This window comes from Carcharhinus amblyrhynchos, chromosome 6 (assembly GCF_965287045.1).
Source record: "Carcharhinus amblyrhynchos chromosome 6, sCarAmb.v2.hapA, whole genome shotgun sequence".
Classification (NCBI taxonomy): Eukaryota; Metazoa; Chordata; class Chondrichthyes; order Carcharhiniformes; family Carcharhinidae; genus Carcharhinus; species Carcharhinus amblyrhynchos.
In genome coordinates this window covers 56,355,779-56,370,917 of record NC_137329.1, presented here as the reverse complement: position 1 = coordinate 56,370,917, position 15,139 = coordinate 56,355,779, and the positions used below count along the sequence as shown (strand labels likewise).

The 15,139-nt window shown below is 46.3% G+C and overlaps 1 protein-coding gene across 3 annotated transcripts in view; it reads left to right on the top strand.

Annotated features, from left to right (window-relative positions):
• dgkza (diacylglycerol kinase, zeta a) overlaps positions 1–15,139 on the top strand; it is a 475,544-nt gene that overhangs the window by 245,816 nt on the left and 214,589 nt on the right. For all 3 annotated transcript variants that reach the window (XM_080190495.1, XM_080190494.1, XM_080190493.1), the window contains 5 exons: positions 1,485–1,580; positions 2,848–2,930; positions 3,472–3,532; positions 8,934–9,047; positions 11,693–11,833. In XM_080190495.1, coding sequence (XP_080046621.1) covers positions 1,485–1,580; positions 2,848–2,930; positions 3,472–3,532; positions 8,934–9,047; positions 11,693–11,833 — 495 coding nt within the window. The remainder of the gene's footprint in view (positions 1–1,484; positions 1,581–2,847; positions 2,931–3,471; positions 3,533–8,933; positions 9,048–11,692; positions 11,834–15,139) is intronic.

The window sequence follows — 15,139 nt, the reverse complement described above, 5'->3', positions numbered from 1 at the left end:
GGCACCTGGAGGAAACCCAATCAGACACGGAGAGAATGTGCAGATTCTGCACAATGGTGACACAAGCCAGGAATCGAACCTGGGTCCCCGGCGCTGTGAGGCAGCAGTGCAAACCACTGTGCTGCCCAGGGGTCGTAGTTGTATTGACCAGTTCCAACCAACCGGAGGCCTGATCTTTGCCTGCCTCCTATTTATTAGGCTCAGGAATGATGCATGACGTAAGATAGAGGAAATGAAATAGACAAGATACATTGTCTGTAGTTTATACTGACTCTGCTATTGTCAAACTTGCCTTTCCCCTTCCCATCTTGCAACCTCCTCTTCGACCCCTCTTCCCTGCTGGGATGTGGCTGGAGACATTTAGTATATTTTGTAAATGCAGGTCGATCTTATCAAGGGATAGAAAGCAGAATCACTCCAGCTGGTGGTGGTGGTTCAAATCTGATGAAACCATAAAGAAATCGACATCCCATTGCAATTGGAAAATTTGGTGAACTATGTGAAATTACTGCATAAGAAGAACAAGTAAGATCACTCAGCAGATCTGTGTGTGTGTGCACACGTGTGTAGGTACAAGTAAACAAAGAAACCTAGAAGATAAGAGCAGGAAGAATCCGTTCCAGCTTGCTCCACCGTTCATCTCAATCAGGTACTTTCAAGTATTTAGCCAACTCTTGCATCTTCAGTCCTGGCTCACCTCTTGTCAGAATCAGAAGGCTGTGGATTCCAGTTCCACTCCAGAGTCCAAGCTGCCTCTCCAACACGGTACTGAAGGAATGTCACACTGTCGGAGAGGCTGTCCTTCAGATTAGATGCTAAACCATGGCTCCTCTTAGGTGGATGTAAAAGATTCTGTGGCACTTTTTGAAGAAGAGCAAAGGGGGTTATCTCTGGTATCCTGGCCAACATTCACCCCTCAATCAACACCACTGCCCAGATTACCTGGCTCTTACCTCACTGCTGCTCGTGAGACTTTGCTGTTACATCTGGCAACAGTGCTGACACCTCATAATAAAAACATAGTCAACAGCAAAACATTCTGAGACATCCATTAGTTATGACAGACAATATAAAAACAATTCTTTCTTTCAGGGTCCTTTGTTATCCTGTTCACTAAACATGGCCATGCAATCTTCTTTAAATGTTTAAACTCTTACTGAGAATCTACCTTTTGAATCATGTCTTCAGTCACCCCAGTTTGTTCCTATTCACTGCTTGTTTCCCTGCGCAGTGCAGTGAGAGATTCTGGTCATTAAATGGAAGGAATTGGTCGGTTTTCCGGGTTGTGACCTCCTTTCTTGAGCAAGTGCAGTTGCTGCAGGGGAAGCTGCGAGCCACACATTGTCGGTGATTGTTCAAAATCAGCTGCAAAGCAGCTCATCCTCTGAGTGTGGCTCATTGCTTTGATATTTGCCGCTCTGCCTGGAGTAGTTGGTGCAGAAAACAGTTGCTGTTCTGGACTGACGTTTTCCCTTCTCACACAGGAAGGAAGATGGCGGCCGTTCATCATAAAGCCTATTCCATCTTCACTGATGAAACCGTTACTGGTGTTTGTCAATCCCAAAAGTGGAGGAAATCAGGTATGTGCGCGTGCGTGTGTGTGTGCGCGCGCGTGTGTGTGTGTGTGTGTGTGTGTGTGCAGTCCCCCTCTCTTACAGGGCAGGAAGAAATGAGTGGGCAGCCTGTGGACAAACCCATGCCACAAAAGCTTTAGATGATACCCATTGGAGTCTGCAGTAGGGCCACTGCTTGCTTTTCTGTCTCATACAATAATATGACTTATGTACAGGGTTGGGGTGCTTCATCAAGAGTTAGATCCTGACAGACTGGTTGCAGGATGAGTTGGAATCAGAGCTAGATCACAAAGCACTGACTTAGGAGAGAGAAAAGAAATGGGAAAAGAATCAGAGGATCTGCACTAACTCTGTAGTTGGGGTGTAGCTCGCTTCCAGCTGCTGATTTATTCCCAGTTTTATTTTGTATGAATCATAGAATCCCTACAGTGCAGAAGGAGGCCATTCGGCCCATCGAGTCTGCACAGACGACAATCCCATCTAAGCCCTATCCCCATAATCCCACATATTTACCCACTAATTCTTCTAACCTATGCATACCAGGACACTAAGGAGGAAATTAGCATTGTCAGTGCACCTAACCGGCATATCTTTAGAATATGCAAGGAAACCGGAGTACCCGGAGGAAACCCACGTGGACTCGGAAAACATGCAGACTCTGTACAGATAGTGACCCAAGTTGGGAATCGAACCCAGGTCCCTGGGGCTGCGAGGCAGCAGTGTTAACCACTATGACACCATGCTGCCCTGAACACGGTGCTGTGAAGCCTTAATCTGACAAGTCAGGTAGATGCTGGATAGGCTGTGCACAGCTGGTCATTGAGTGGTTAGTTATATATTGATAAGTGAGCCTCACGTTCTCTCTGTATGAGAGAAGGATTTTTTTTATAGAAGTTAATTTATTAGTATCACAAGTAGGCTTATATTAACATTACAGTGAAGTTACTGTGAAAATCCCCTGTCGCTACAGTCTGGTGCCTGTTAGAATACACGGATGGAGAATTTAGTGTGGCCAATGCACCTATCCAGCACATCTTATGGAGCGTGGGAGGAAACTGGAGCACCCAGAGGAAACCCACACAGACGTGGGGAGAGCGTGCAGGCTCCGCACAGACAGTGACCCAAGCTGGGAATCGAACCCAGGTCCCTGGTGTTGTGAGGTGGCAGTGCTAAGCACTGTGCTACCGTGCCTTCTGTATCCAGCTCTCTGTATAATGTGTGTTTAATAATAACTCATCAGGTTAGAATCACTGTGTTACTATTACACTTACAGGGAGCAAAGATTATCCAGTCGTTCATGTGGTATCTGAACCCAAGACAAGTCTTCGACATGTGTCAAGGGGGACCCAAGGAGGCGTAAGTATTGGATGGGGACAAATATTTGGGTCTGATGGAGCTGTGGATATTTTGTAGGGGGAAGTGGGGGGGGTGTGGGGAGGGGTGTGGAAAAGGATCCTCCAATGAAATTGGCAATGAACTTTGACATGTTCAGCAATGTTGCATTTTGGGACTCAGAGGAAGTCCCACTCATAATACTTGTGTAATAGGTATTTGGGAATTGTAAGCTTCTAAATGACAGATATATGCCGGAATTCTACTGCCTGTCCGCCATGGGAATCGGAGCGGGTGAGGGGTAGACAGTGGGAAGCTCCAGTGATCTCGGGTGGGATTTTCTGGTCTTGGGTCAAGCGAGACTGTAAAATCCCACCAATTCTGCCCAAATGATGATTCCCAGAGGTTTGTACTGCTGGCCTGGAATAAATTGTCCCCCTGTTTCCTTTGTCATTTTTAAACCAAGAACATGAACGTGTGATCACTTCTCTCTTTGAGACTGAGGAGCTGTATGTTTCTGTGTGTGTGTGTGTTTATTTTAAAGTTCCTGTTTTGTTCTGTACAGGTTAGAGCTGTATCGAAAGGTTCAGAACTTACGAATCCTGGCCTGTGGAGGTGACGGCACTGTGAGTGTTCAATATATCGCCCTGGTTTTTGGCACTGTGTAGTCCGCTCTGTAAATGAAAGATGACAATTGTTTGTTGGGATTCGTTTCAGAACAAAGGTCCCACTTGATGTGGAGGTCAAAAGCTACTGTGACAGTGTCACCACCTTGCTGCTATTATGAGCTTATTTCCTCCAGTTGAACATGAGGGAGACTGTAACCCTCATCTACAATACCCACTGTTCCCTGACCACTGCCCCTTTCACAATCTGCTAACTCAGAACAGACCCATCTATTCATGGCTTTGGTGCTCGATCAAACCCCGAGCAGAGATGCTGACCACATGCCTGCTCCATCACCCACTCTCTGATATTGTTGGCCTGCACTCTCCAGCACAGACCCAAATCTTTTGTCCATCCAACCATATCCTGATGTGAGCTTTCCCCTTTTCTCCCACATTCGATGATGTGCCTTTTGCTGCCCGAAGCCCATTCTCTGGAAAATCCTCCCAAACCACTTGAGTATCCACCTCCCAATCCACATCCCTAAAATCCCATCTCTTTACCAAACTTCTATGCCCCTCCTTGACTCCCCTGTGACTTTATAATTTTCTTGCCCACGCCTTCCTTCTTTCTCCTTAACCATTTCTAGCACTGGGACAGGTGTACAGTTTTAATGTGGTGCAGTCATCAGGCTGCTATCATTCATTATCTACCACATCCAGACATCCCACTACTTGATTTCTGACATCAAAGCAAACTTACGCAGGCTGCTTCTTATCTGCAGTGGCAATTCTATTCCCCAAGAACGTACCGGCCAGTGTTCACTAGTCAATTAGAATCTGTTCTAGAGAGATCAAACCCATCCCATCTGCAAATATACATTGCTTAACACTCTGTATGGAAAATAGTGCAACATCTGATGTACCTGGGTAGAGGCATGGGCGGTCAGCTCTTTTATTTGATCTGTATATACGTAGCAGAGCGATTTGAAAGCTGGCAAAGCTGTGTCCTAGTTTGGAAAAGTATTGAGCTATGAAGAGCTGTGCCCACTAGAGGGCAGTGTCAGGCTGTTTGACGATGCAGGGCGGATTCCAGATTATTTTTGTGCCCAGCCTTACGTTGCTCCTTGTGAATTACCATTTCCCTCACATCCCAATTAAAGACACTGCACCAACTCCCTGCTTCTTTTAAGAGATTGTCAATTCCCCATCTTATTTAAAGTTTTCCAGCTTCCATCACATATAAAGACAGCGGCCGAAAACCTTCCGGGATGGGTGAAGCTCCCAGAACAGAAATCTCCAATGGCCTCGGGCAGAATTTTACAATCTCATCCGAACAAGACCATAGGATCCCACCCATCACGTTAGCCTCCAGTCCAACTGTACAGAGTGTGAGCAAGATGAGGGATTTGATCAGTGTGCAGCGCTGAGGAACATTTCTGTCGTACTGTCTATTCTGATGAACATGAGTGAAAGAATTGAGAGTGTCTTCGCAATCACAGACGATTGAGCTGGCTGAGACTGAAAGGACATAGACTGGGTCTGCAGCAACTGGTGAGAAAAACAAGAGGGGAAAACACAATAACGGCACTCTCGCCAATCTACCTGTAGTGGATGTATCTGTCCGTAACAGTATTAGTAAGAGTGACCATTGTACAGACCTTGTGGAGCCAATTGCATCTTCATATTGAGGATAGCCTCATTGTGTTGTGTGGCATTACCACCACGCTAAATGGGATAGATTTCAAACAGATCTAGCAACTCAAGACTGGGCATCCATGAGGCACTGTGGGCCATCAGCAGCAGCAGAACCAAACACAACCTCAATCTATAACCTCATGGCCCGGCATAGCCTCCATTCTAGCATCACCGTCGAGCCAGGGGAACTACCCTGGTTCAGCGGAGAATGCAGGAGAGCATGCCAGGAGCAGCACCAGGCATACTTAAAAATGAGGTGTCAGCCTGGTGAAGCTACTATGCAGGACCATGTGTGTGCCAAGCAACATTAGCAGCAAGTAAGAGACAAAGTTAGACTGCCCCACACTGACGGGATCAAATCTAAGCTCTGCAGTCCTGCCATGTCCATTCATGAATGATGGTGGACAGTTAAACAACCAATTGGAGGAGTGGGCTCCACGAAAATTCCTAACTTCATCTTTGGGAAGAGCAGCATCCAATGCAAAAGCCTGAAATACTTGCGCCCATCTTCAGCCAATAGTGCTGGGTTGGTGACCCATCTCATTTTCTGATATCCTGGGCACCACAAATAGCAGTCTTCATCCAATTTGTTTCACTCCGAGTGACACCAAGATATGGCTGTGTGAACTAGGTGTAGCAAAGGCAATTGACTCGATAGCGTTCTATCCCTGCTACTGTTGACTTGTGCCCCAGAGCTAGCCATGCCCTGGCCAAACTGTTCCAATACATTCCCAACACTGGTATCTACATGATAATGTGGAAAGTTGCCCAGCAATACTGTGTACACTAAAAGGTCAAATCCAGTTTGACCAATTACCACCTGCTCTCAATCATCAGTGAAGTGATGGAAAGGGTCATCAAAAGAGCTATCAAACCTCACCTGCTCAGCGACACCCAGTTTGGGCTCCACCAGGGTCTCTCAACTCCTGACCTCTTTACAGCCTTGGTCTAAAGAATACCAGAGGTGAGGTGAAAGCAATTGATCTTGACATCAAGGCAGCATTTGACAGAGTGTGGCAGCAAGGAGCCCTTGCAAAACTGGGGTCAATGGGAATCAAGGGGAAAATGCGCTGCTGGTTGGAGTCATACTTGGTACAAAGGAAAATGGCTGTGATGGCTGGACGTCAATCATCTCAGCTTCAGGACATCACTGCAGAAGCCCACCAGGATGGCATCCTAGGCCCAACCATCTTCAGTTGCAACATGAGAAGGCAATGGCCGAATCCCGCCACGGCAGATGGTGGAATTTGAATTCAGTAACAAAAAATCTGGAATTAAGGATCTACTGATGACCATGAAACCTTTGTCAATTGTTGGAAAAACCCATCTGGGTCACTAATGTCCTTCAAGGAAAGAAATCTGCCTTTCTTATCTGGTCTGGCCTACATGTGACTCCAGAGCCACAGCAATGTGGTTGACTCTCAACTGCGCTCCAAGGGCAACTAGGGATGGGCAATAAATGCTGGCTAGCCAGTGATGTGCATGTCCCACAAACGAATAAAAAAAAATCAATAACCTTCCTTCCATCATAAGGTAAGAAGTGGGGATATTCGCTGATGATTTCACAATGCTGAGAACCATTCACGACTCTTCAGATACTGAAGCAGTGGATGTCCAAGTGCAGCAAGACTTGGACAATATCCAGGCTTGGACTGATAAATGGCAAGCCCCAAAGCTACACAAGTGCCAGACAAAGACCATCTCTAACACAAAAGAATCTAACTATCGCCCCTTGATACTCAATGGCATTACCATTGCTTAATCCCCCATAATCAACATCTTGGGTGTTACCATTGACCAGAATCTTAACTGGATAGCCATATAAATACTGGGGACTCCAGCAGTAGGCTGGGAATCCTGTGAGTAACTCGCCTCCAGACTCCACAAAACCTATTCACCATCTACAAAGCACAACTCAGAAGTGTTATGGAATACTCTCCACTTGCCTGGATGGGTGCAGCTCTAGTACCGCTCAAGGCTCCATCCAGGATAGAATTGTCCGCTTAATTGACATCCAACCAAAAACCTTAAACCTTCACTCTTTCCACCATCTGGGCACAGTGCCTACAGTACATACCATCTACAAGATGCATTGCACCAATTCACCGAGGTTTCCTCGACGGCATCTTTGAAACCTGTAACCTCTCACCAGTGCAAGGCACATTGGCGACCCCTCCGCCTGCAAGCTCCTCTCCAAGTCTCATACTATGCTGACTCGGAAAAGTATCAGTGTTGGAGTACAGTCACTGGTCACAATCCAGGAACTCTCTCCCTAACACCACCTGGAGCGTACTTACACCACATGGACAGCAGCAGTTCAAGAAGGCAGCTCACCACCACCTTCTCAAGCAGCTAGGGATGGTTAATCAATGCTGGTCAGCTCATCTTAAGAACAAAGTTGAAAGAAAACATGTTGCTACAAAATAAGCAGCTTGTGTTTAACATTGGGATTTAAAGATTTTCAAGCCAGACACCCTGTGTAGGGTCCATTCATTCCTTTGGATAGACAAAGACGGCACTGATAGAGTTGAATTTCTTTTTTTAAACAGAACTTAAAATTAAATTAATACAGGAAATGGAAAACTGGGGAAAGGGAGCAAGAGATATTGGCTTTTTCTGCCAGTCCTACTGCTCAAGGCAGAACTCAAAACAGACTCTGGACTGAGCTAGCAACAGACTTGACCCAAACTGCAAACATAGAGTTCAAACTACAATATATATGTAATGGGTTAACTGTGTTATTGAAATTGTTTAGTACGTGCTATCTCTAACCTGGAGAAACAAGCTTGTTTTGCTTGCATTGTACTGTCAAGAATTCAGTCAATTTTATCTAACCCAGCATGCCTTCTGAGTTTTAAAGTGTGATCAAGTTAGTTTTAAACCGTAGTCAGATAAGTTTTTTATGCTTACCATTTAAATGTAATTGCATGGGCACAAATATCTTAAAATGAAATATTTGCAAAAATGAAGCAAATCATACACATGTTCAACACTTTGTATTGATGAATTCTTGAAGGCTTTAACGGTTCTTGAGTCAAGGCTTGCAGATGCACTAACTCTAACCCGAATGCAGATCATAAATTGATTAGTGGAACAGGCTCGAGGGGCTGAATGGCCCACTCCTCTTCCTATGTTCCTAATTACAAAACACTTTGACTGGAATTCTCCTACCTTGCCTGTGACTGGGATTTTCCAGTCCCGCTGCAGTGAATGAAGTTTTGGCTGAGCGTCAAATTCTTTGTTCTCGCCGGCAACGGAAACAGGGTGTGCAAAACTAGGGAATTCCTTTATTTTAAATTCTACCAACAACTGAGTCACTTCGTGAAAGATTTACTGGCTAAATCTCATGTGCACCTGGAGCATTTGTTTGTGTTATAGTTAAGTTAACGCTGTTCCTATACTACCTGTGGACTAATTCTGGCAGCCACGTCCTGATGTCCAGTATTAGTGGGGCTGAAGATGTGAATCTGGAGCAAGTCTTCCCTCTGGGAGCTTGATTGTGGAACATCAGCTTCATTATGTTCTTAAATATTTACTGATGTCAATATTTGGCATACACTTCAAGCAATGAATGGTTCAAAGACTGACTAAATCGATGTGGGGCTTGGGACTTGAACATTTTGCAACTGATTTCATTACTGTGATTCTGTGACTGTGGTGAAGATTCTGCCCATAACCATATAGAGGAATGTTTGTCACTATCAATTTGCATTTCTCTTGGTAGGTGGGATGGATTCTGTCCATTTTGGATCAACTGCAGCTGAATCCCCCGCCTCCTGTGGCTGTACTTCCTCTAGGAACAGGAAATGATCTTGCAAGGACCCTGAATTGGGGTGGGGTAAGTGAGTTGAAGGAGAATGAATGACTTTATTTAGCCGCTCTGCAGCACATGCTAGGGTTCTTTACTGCTGGAAGTGGTTGTCCTTTGGGACCCATTTGAAGTAGCACCCAGCCCTGGCTAAAGATGAAGCAATAGGTTGATCAGAAAAAGATCCAGAGCTATCATTGGGACTGATTACAGGAGCCCACCAGGGGCCCATTTTGGTGCACTGTGTGGTAACTAAGGTGGAGAGCTTTTTTTAAAAATACATTTATGGGATGTGGGCTTTGCTGGCTAAGCCAATAATTATTGCTCATCCCTAGGGCAATAATGATGGTTAGTGCAGTGGTTAGTACTGCTGCCTCACAGTGCTAGGGACCTGGGTTCAATTCCAGACTCGGCGGGTGACCTGTCTGTGTGGAGTTTGCACATTCTCCCCATGTCTGTGTGTGTGTTTCCTCCGGGTGTTCCTGTTTCCTTCCACAGGCAGAAGATGTGCAGGTTGATTGGCCATGTTAAGTTAACCCTTAGTGTCAGGGGGATTAGCAAGCTAAATACTTGGGGTTACGGGAATAGGGCCTGGGTGGGATTGTTGTTGGTGCAGGCACGATGGGCCAAATGGCCTCTTTCAGCACTGTCAGGATTCCATAACTCTATACTATAATTGCCCTTCAGAAAGTGATAGTGAGCTGCCGCCTTAAACCACTACAGTCCACGTGGTGTAGGTACACCCACAGTGCTGTTAGGGAGGGAGTTCCAGGATTTTAACCCAATGACAGTGAACGAACAGCAATATATTTCCAAGTCAGGAGAGTGACTTGGATGGGAACCTGCAGGTGTTCCCATGTCTCATGGAGAAGAGCAGCATAGATGGAGTTTCAGAGAGTCTCAGTAAGTTCTGACCACTCTTAACACAGAATGAGAAGGGATGGATGAAAGGAGGAAAGATGGTTGCTTCTTTTTAATGGTGTTGCAAATGTGCATTTTATTGCTGGCTGATGGGATGGAGAACAATCATAGAATCCCCTTGCAGAAGGAAGTCATTCAGCCCATCGAGTCTGCACTGACCACAATTCCACCCAGGCCCTATCCCCGTAACCCCATATATTTACCCTACTAATCCCCCTGTCACTAAGGGGCAATTTTAGCACGGCCAATCCAAACATCTTTGGCCTGTGGGAGGAAACCGGAGGGCCCGGCTAACACGGGGAGAATGTGCAAACTCCACACAGTCACCCGAGGCCGGAATTGAACCCAGGTCCCTGGCGCTGTGAGGCAGCAGTGCTATCCACTGTGCCACTCTAAATGGTGTGGAAAATTTTGAGTGGTAGTTGAGATGGGTGATATTAAATCAGCTGCTGTCATTAACTCAGCCCAACGTTCATTGAGCTTGCTGGGACATGATGATAGCTAAATGGTATAGCAGAGCTAGCGACTAATGTGATAACGCTGATCTGCATAATTACTTGACAGTTTGCTGTGGCAGCCGCTCATAGATCGAATGATGAATTTAGTCTGGATGAATTTGCTAAAATTAACTCTGGTTTGATTTGTTCAGATGATCACCTTGAGCTGGGTCCTCTGCTGTTTGTGATTTTTATCAGTGACTTGGAAGGGGGGGGGGGGCTGAAGGGTGGGTTAGTAAATTTGCTGATGACACCAAGATTGGTGGAGTAGTGGATGAGGTGGAGGGCTCTTGTAGGCTGCAAAGAGACATTGATAGGATGCAGAGTTGGGCCGAAAAGTGGCAGATGGAGTTTAACCCTAATAAGTGCGAGGTGATTCATTTTGGTAGGACAAACTTGAATGCAGATTACAGGGTCAACGGCAGGGTTCTGAGGAATGTGGAGGAGCAGAGTGATCTTGGGGTTCATATCCACAGATCTCTGAAAGTTGCCACTCAAGTGGATAGAGCCGTGAAGAAGGCTTATAGTGTGTTAGCATTTATTAACAGGGGGTTTGAGTTTAAGAGTCGTGTGTTTATGCTGCAACTATACAGGACGTTGGTGAGATGACATTTGGAATATTGTGTGCAGTTCTGGTCACCTCACCATAAGAAGGATGTGGAAGCATTGGAGAGAGTGCAGAGGAGATTTACCAGGATGCTGCCTGGTTGGAGGGTAGGTCTTATGAGGAAAAGTAAGGGGAGCTGAGGCTTTTCTCTTTAGAGCGGAGGAGGATAAGAGGTGACTTAATAGAGGTTTATAAGATTATGAGGGGGATAGATAGAGTGGACGTGCAGAGACCATTTCCTTGGGTGGATGTAGCTATTACTAGGGGGCATAACTATAAGGTTCATGGTGGGAGATAAAGGAAGGATGTCCGAGTAGATTCTTCACTCAGAGTGGTTGGCGTGTGGAATACACTGTCTGCTGTGATAGTGGAAAAGGACACTTTAGGAAATTTCAAGTGGTTATTGGATAGACACATGGAACACACCAGAATGATAGGGAGTGGGATAGCTTGATTTTGGGTTCGGACATAGCTTGGCACAACATTGAGGGCCTGTACTGTGCTGTACCGTTCTATATTCTATGTTCTATGAGCTGATTGTTTGGAATTAAGTTTCAGGGTGAAGGAAGACGCACTTTAATGGCAATTTGGAGGTGGGCTCAAGACCTTATTTTCTATTCTGACCGGATCTGTCTCTGTCCTGGATTTAGGGGTACACAGACGAGCCAGTTTCCAAGATCCTGTCGCACGTGGAAGATGGGAACATTGTGCAGCTGGACCGGTGGAACCTCTACGTGGAGAGAAACACGAGCGCTGTCCCAGACGAGCGTGACGAAACTGCAGCTGAAAAGGTTGGCGTACCTGAGTCTTGGTCCATTGAACTGTTTATCACCATGTGCCATCCCAATTCCAATTCTCTTCCCACACCTAGTGGTGCAGTAAGACCTACTTTTGCCTGTTTCCATAGTTAATAATCCCTGGAACAGGTCACGAGTCTCTCACGGGGCTTGTAGTTTGAGGGACACCACTCCACATCAACCGTGACTGACCAGGAGTCTGTCCCAATCTTACCGCCAGCCATTGGTGTGTCTGGAAGGATTTGCAGGTTGATACTCAATCTATTTGACTGCATTATGAGCACACCCTCTTTGACCATCTAGTCGTGGGGTGGGCCTTGAACCTGGAGCTTCAGTCTCAGAGGCAGGGATGCTACCCACTCTGCCCGCAAGACTTCCATACCATGTGTCATTGGCTACTTAGGAATTCCATACAGTCAATGTGTTTTCTCTTGTGTCGTCAGTGTTTTAGAGACCTGGTAACAGCACACCAGGGTCTCCAGCAACGGACATCTGGTCGACCACTGCAGTGCCTGCCCACCTGCCCCAATAGGGAAAGGTGGTCTTGTTTTGAAGAGGCTATAGATGTCAGCAGTGACCTGCCATGAGATCCTGAGCCTCCTGACGTACCAGTGTAACAGACTGTTAAGAGAGCTAATTGTCTGCCTGTGGACCCAGTGTTTGGGGTCTCACCTTCTTCCAGCTAGATCTCAGTGTTCACCCCCTCTGCTCTATTGGAAGGGTATGTGACTGAGGGGAAGGAAGTTGAGGCTTCTTTGCTGCTGGAGCTGTTTGGCGTTGCTCCTCTTGTCCCACGGCAGTGAAGCAGGGTGGAGCTGCGCACACTGCTCCTGTGGCATGGGGAGGGCTGCCATCAGGATGAAGGTGAGCAAAACGCTTTCCAAGCAGTTAGCAATCGCCTATCAGTCTGTGATGGCGCTCTGTGAGAGAGGAAGTGCTTTGAACAGCAGACTTTCAATTGCCATGGCTGGAGCTCTTCACTTTCACTGATCAAAGTCTTCACAGTTTGTCAGTTTTGCTGAAGAAGCTCTGCACTTGCCTCGGTGACCTGAGCGAATTTCTGACAGGTTAGCGGAGCAGGTGCCCTGGCTACATCACTGAGGGCTAAACCAGGCTTAATTACTTTAATAACTTACCCAATAGATCCAAGGAGATCCTGTGCCAGGAGAAGAGTGGGCTGATGTTGAAATCCAACCAAGTGTCACTTTGAGAGATTTAACAACCTGTGAGGACAGCTTCCCTGGCCTGGAAAAACCCCCTGTTGAATCCTCGCCTTATTCCAGACGCTATACCCTGTCACCTTGTGACCTCCCACACACTCCTTGAACCTTTCAAATTCCTTGTTCTTATTAACAAATTTCTCTGCCAGCCTCACTGCCCAATGAAATTCAAGCTCCCCCCTCAAACAGTGCACACACCTATAGCCAGCCCATCTCACAGGCTGCACTCCTGCCTTTAAACCCCTCTGCCCCCTGACGATCCTTAATTAGAGACCTCAAACCAAGGCCCATTGTGCATCCTCAGATGGGCTTTGAAGATCTCTGAGCATTACTCCAAGCAAAGCAGAAAGTTTCCATGGTGATCTGGCCAAGATTTATCCTTAAACGCAATAGCTGTCCCTCAGTTAGCATTCCTGAAAAACAGCCTGTTAAATGAAAATGTGCTAAATGCAAATCAGTTTGCCATGAGAGGGCCCAGCCCTTTTTCCACGCTGTGTTCCTGATCTGTAATTTTTAACTGAAAAGTCCACTGGCTGCCTTGAGCCTAACAGGATCATAACTCATCATTCGTTGCTCTTACTGACTTTCTGCTCTGCTAATTACCTACTCTTTCTGCTTGTTTCTCACTCACCAGTTCCCCCCAACCCCCTCACTCCCTCCTGCTCACTGCATCCCTTTCCCAATCCTTTCACTCGCTCCCCCTCTCTCCATCTCTCCCTTATACCTCTCACTAGCTGCCCCTCACTCCATCCCTATCCCAAACCCCTCACTCTGTCCCTCTTCCAGTGCCCTCACTCCCTCCCCTTCACTCTGCCACTCTCCCAATCCCCTCATTCCCTTCCCCTCACTCCATCACTCTCTCAAACCCCTCACTCTGTCCCTCTCCCAAACCCCTCAGTCTCTCCCATTATCTGCCTTTCCCGACATCCCTTGCTTACAATGAGAAGCAGCAAGTGAGGAGCTTAGGAGAGGGAGGCAGTGAGGGGACAGAGAAAAGGAGTGAGGAGATCGTAAGAGGGAAACAGTGTGAGGTGGTTCGAGAGGATGAGATGAGGGGGAGGGAGTAAGGGGGTTGGGAATGGGAAGCAGTGAGGGGGTTGGGAATGGAAATCAGTGAGGGGGTTGGGAATGGGAAGCATTGGGAATGGGAAGCAGTGAGGGGGTTGGGAATGGGAGGCCTTGGGAATGGGAAGCAGTGAGGGGTTTGGGAATGAGAAGCAGTGAGCAAAATGGTGGTGAGTTTAAAAAGACTGAATATATTTAGTTCCAATGTGACTCTTGGTGCAAGTGCAGTAACTATTAAAACGATGATCAAGACAGTGTTATATGAGAAGTTTTGTTATTTACAAAAGAACTTTGAAATGAAACGGCACTCTCAGAAGGTGCTTTAATCAGGAGAGACCGGTACCAAAACATAGGGCCTGAATCATGTTGCTTTCTGGAAGCTTTCTGTGCAGTCTGTTTCTGATGTGGAGATATCGGGATTGGACTGGAGTGGGCACAGTAACAAGTCTCACAACACCAGGTTAAATCCAACAGATTTATTTGGAATCATTCACCTGAAGAAGGAGCAGCGCTCTGAAAGCTTGCGATGCCAAATAAACCTGCTTGATTTTAACCTGTGTGCTGTGAGACTTCGACTGAGTCTATTTCTGAGCAGAATTTAAGTTGCATTGGCTGTTGTAGCAGTGCAGACCGTATCCATGCTGTTTAATCTGTCTGGGTGGCTCAGTGAAAACATTTATTGTTAAATCCTAGATGGTGGTAGTTGGTTGGCAGAGGTTGTCATCAATGCATAAACAGGAAATTAATCAATACAATGTATGGCACAGAAACAGGCAATTTAGCCGAAGTTTATGTTTGTGTTGTATATAAGCCTGCTGCCAGCCCTCACCCCTATCAATATAACCTTCTCTCCTTTCCACCTTCATGTTTATCCAGCTTGCCCTTAAATGCCTGTGTGCAATTTGCCTGCCTGTGATAGCGAATTCCCACATTTCGCTCGCCCTCTGGGTATAGATATTTCTCGTGAATTCCCTGTAGAATTATTGGTGATTATCATCTATTTATTATTTTTAGT